We start from the raw sequence: 1,814 nt of genomic DNA on the forward strand, positions 1-1,814 counted from the left end.
CCCTTTTCCTATTTTAATGAATGTACCAGTGTAATAGTGTTTCTGTTTATATATAAAATAGGAGCAATCAGATTTGAACAAGCTTATATTTAGTTTTTCTTAGCCAATCAAGCTTATATTTAGTAATAAAAATGTAAAAGTGGCACTGCCTAACAACCCGAGCTATAGCTGAGTGGATATATGCATTCATCCCTAGAGAACAGGAGGAGAGTGTTAGACGTGGAAGCGCAACTTCTCCCCTCTATCTCGCTAACAAACCAATGGTCACTTGTTAATCTCTTCTCTCGTCGACTCCTCAGTCCTCACTCCTCTGTTTTCGCTTGAGCGCAACCAGCCATGGCTTCCCACCCGTCGCCGCCGCCGGCACACCCCATACCACCCGCTCCCACCACCATAAGTGACCTCGACGACTACCTGCTCCGAGAGATCTTCCTCCGCCTCCCGAACTTCCCCAGCCTCGCCTCTGCCGCCCTCACCTGCTCCGGCTTCCTCGGCGCCGTTCGTTCGTCCCGCGCCTTCCGCCGCCGCTTCCGCGCGCTCCACGCACCCCCGCTCCTCCCTCGCTTCCTCGCATACACAATAATGGCCTTCCCCACCTCACGACGGCCCTTCGCCGGATTCACCCACCTCGTAGAGGACGACGATTCTGACTGGCGGGTCGATTTCTCCAATCCTTCGGCCTACAATGGCGGCTGCATGGCCATCAAACACCCGATCATCAAGCAGGGAGTTTGGTACAACCCCCAAACGATGGCTCTGTTTCTCCGCCCCAAGGAGCACCATGACATGCCCGACGGCACCTCCCTTGGGTTCCACACATTCTGCTCCCAAGAGGATCAGAGGCCGTCCCGTGTGGTATGTGTCCGTCAAGACTACTCATGGGATAGGCTACGCATCGCTGTCTTCTCATCGGACACCATGGAGTGGCAGATTTTTCTGGAGATTGCGACGCTGCTGCCTCAGGGCTTCAGGCGCACAGCCTGCACCGTGCTAGATGGGTTTATCTGTTGGCAAACCGAGTCCATCATGGGGGTGTATGTCAGCGAGTATGTTTTCGTGCTCAAAACAGATACATTTCAGTTCTCTCGAATGGATCTGCCGCCGCCCTTGAGAGTGGTACACCAAAAATTTAAGATTGGTCAGACCACTGATGGAAAGCTCTGTATCGTAGATGAGAAGGAATGCACACTTTCTGTTTGGATCTTGACAGCGGACGATGATGGCGTTGACAGATTTGTGCTGCACAAGATGTTCCCGTTGCACTCTAGCTTTATGGAGGTCACCAGCTGCTCAGTGGAAGATACAATCTCAGTGCGGCTTATGAGGGTTTTCAATGGTTTTGTGTACTTTGATCAGTTCAAATCCCCTGAGTGGTTCCTGTCCTTGTCTCTGGAAACAGCAGAGCTGAAGCAGCATCTGAAGAATAGAAAGCGACCTAGCTTCCACGTCCATCCCTACTCGGCCTGGCCTCCTTCTATGGAATACATCTCGGTAAGCAATGTGACCATGGTGCTAAGGATTCTCTTCCTTTTTATGTTTGGTCCATAAATTGTATGCAATGATATTTCCTGAGGCGATTGTACTGCTATGATATGCTATCAGTTTTAGTCAAAGTAACATGTCTTTGCATAACTCGTAGTAGAGGAGCTAGCAGTGCTATTCCCATTCTTCAAAAAAAAAATACTCCACATGCATAATCTAGACAAATCTAAGACAAGTAATTTGAGACCGAGGTTGTATAGTACACAACCTCAACTTTCCGTTTTACATTACTACAAGAGGATGCAAAATTGTTAACTTCTAGCATGACGGTT

At 49.3% G+C, this 1,814-nt stretch overlaps 1 protein-coding gene across 1 annotated transcript; it reads left to right on the forward strand.

Annotated features, from left to right (window-relative positions):
• Positions 1-336: 336 nt before the first annotated feature.
• On the forward strand, positions 337-1,548 carry LOC119358199. The gene has a single exon (XM_037624862.1). It carries the CDS (start codon positions 337-339, stop codon positions 1,546-1,548), a length of 1,212 nt encoding a protein of 403 aa, XP_037480759.1.
• Positions 1,549-1,814: the final 266 nt, after the last annotated feature.

This window comes from Triticum dicoccoides, chromosome 2A, assembly GCF_002162155.2.
Source record: "Triticum dicoccoides isolate Atlit2015 ecotype Zavitan chromosome 2A, WEW_v2.0, whole genome shotgun sequence".
NCBI classification, from domain to species: Eukaryota; Viridiplantae; Streptophyta; class Magnoliopsida; order Poales; family Poaceae; genus Triticum; species Triticum dicoccoides.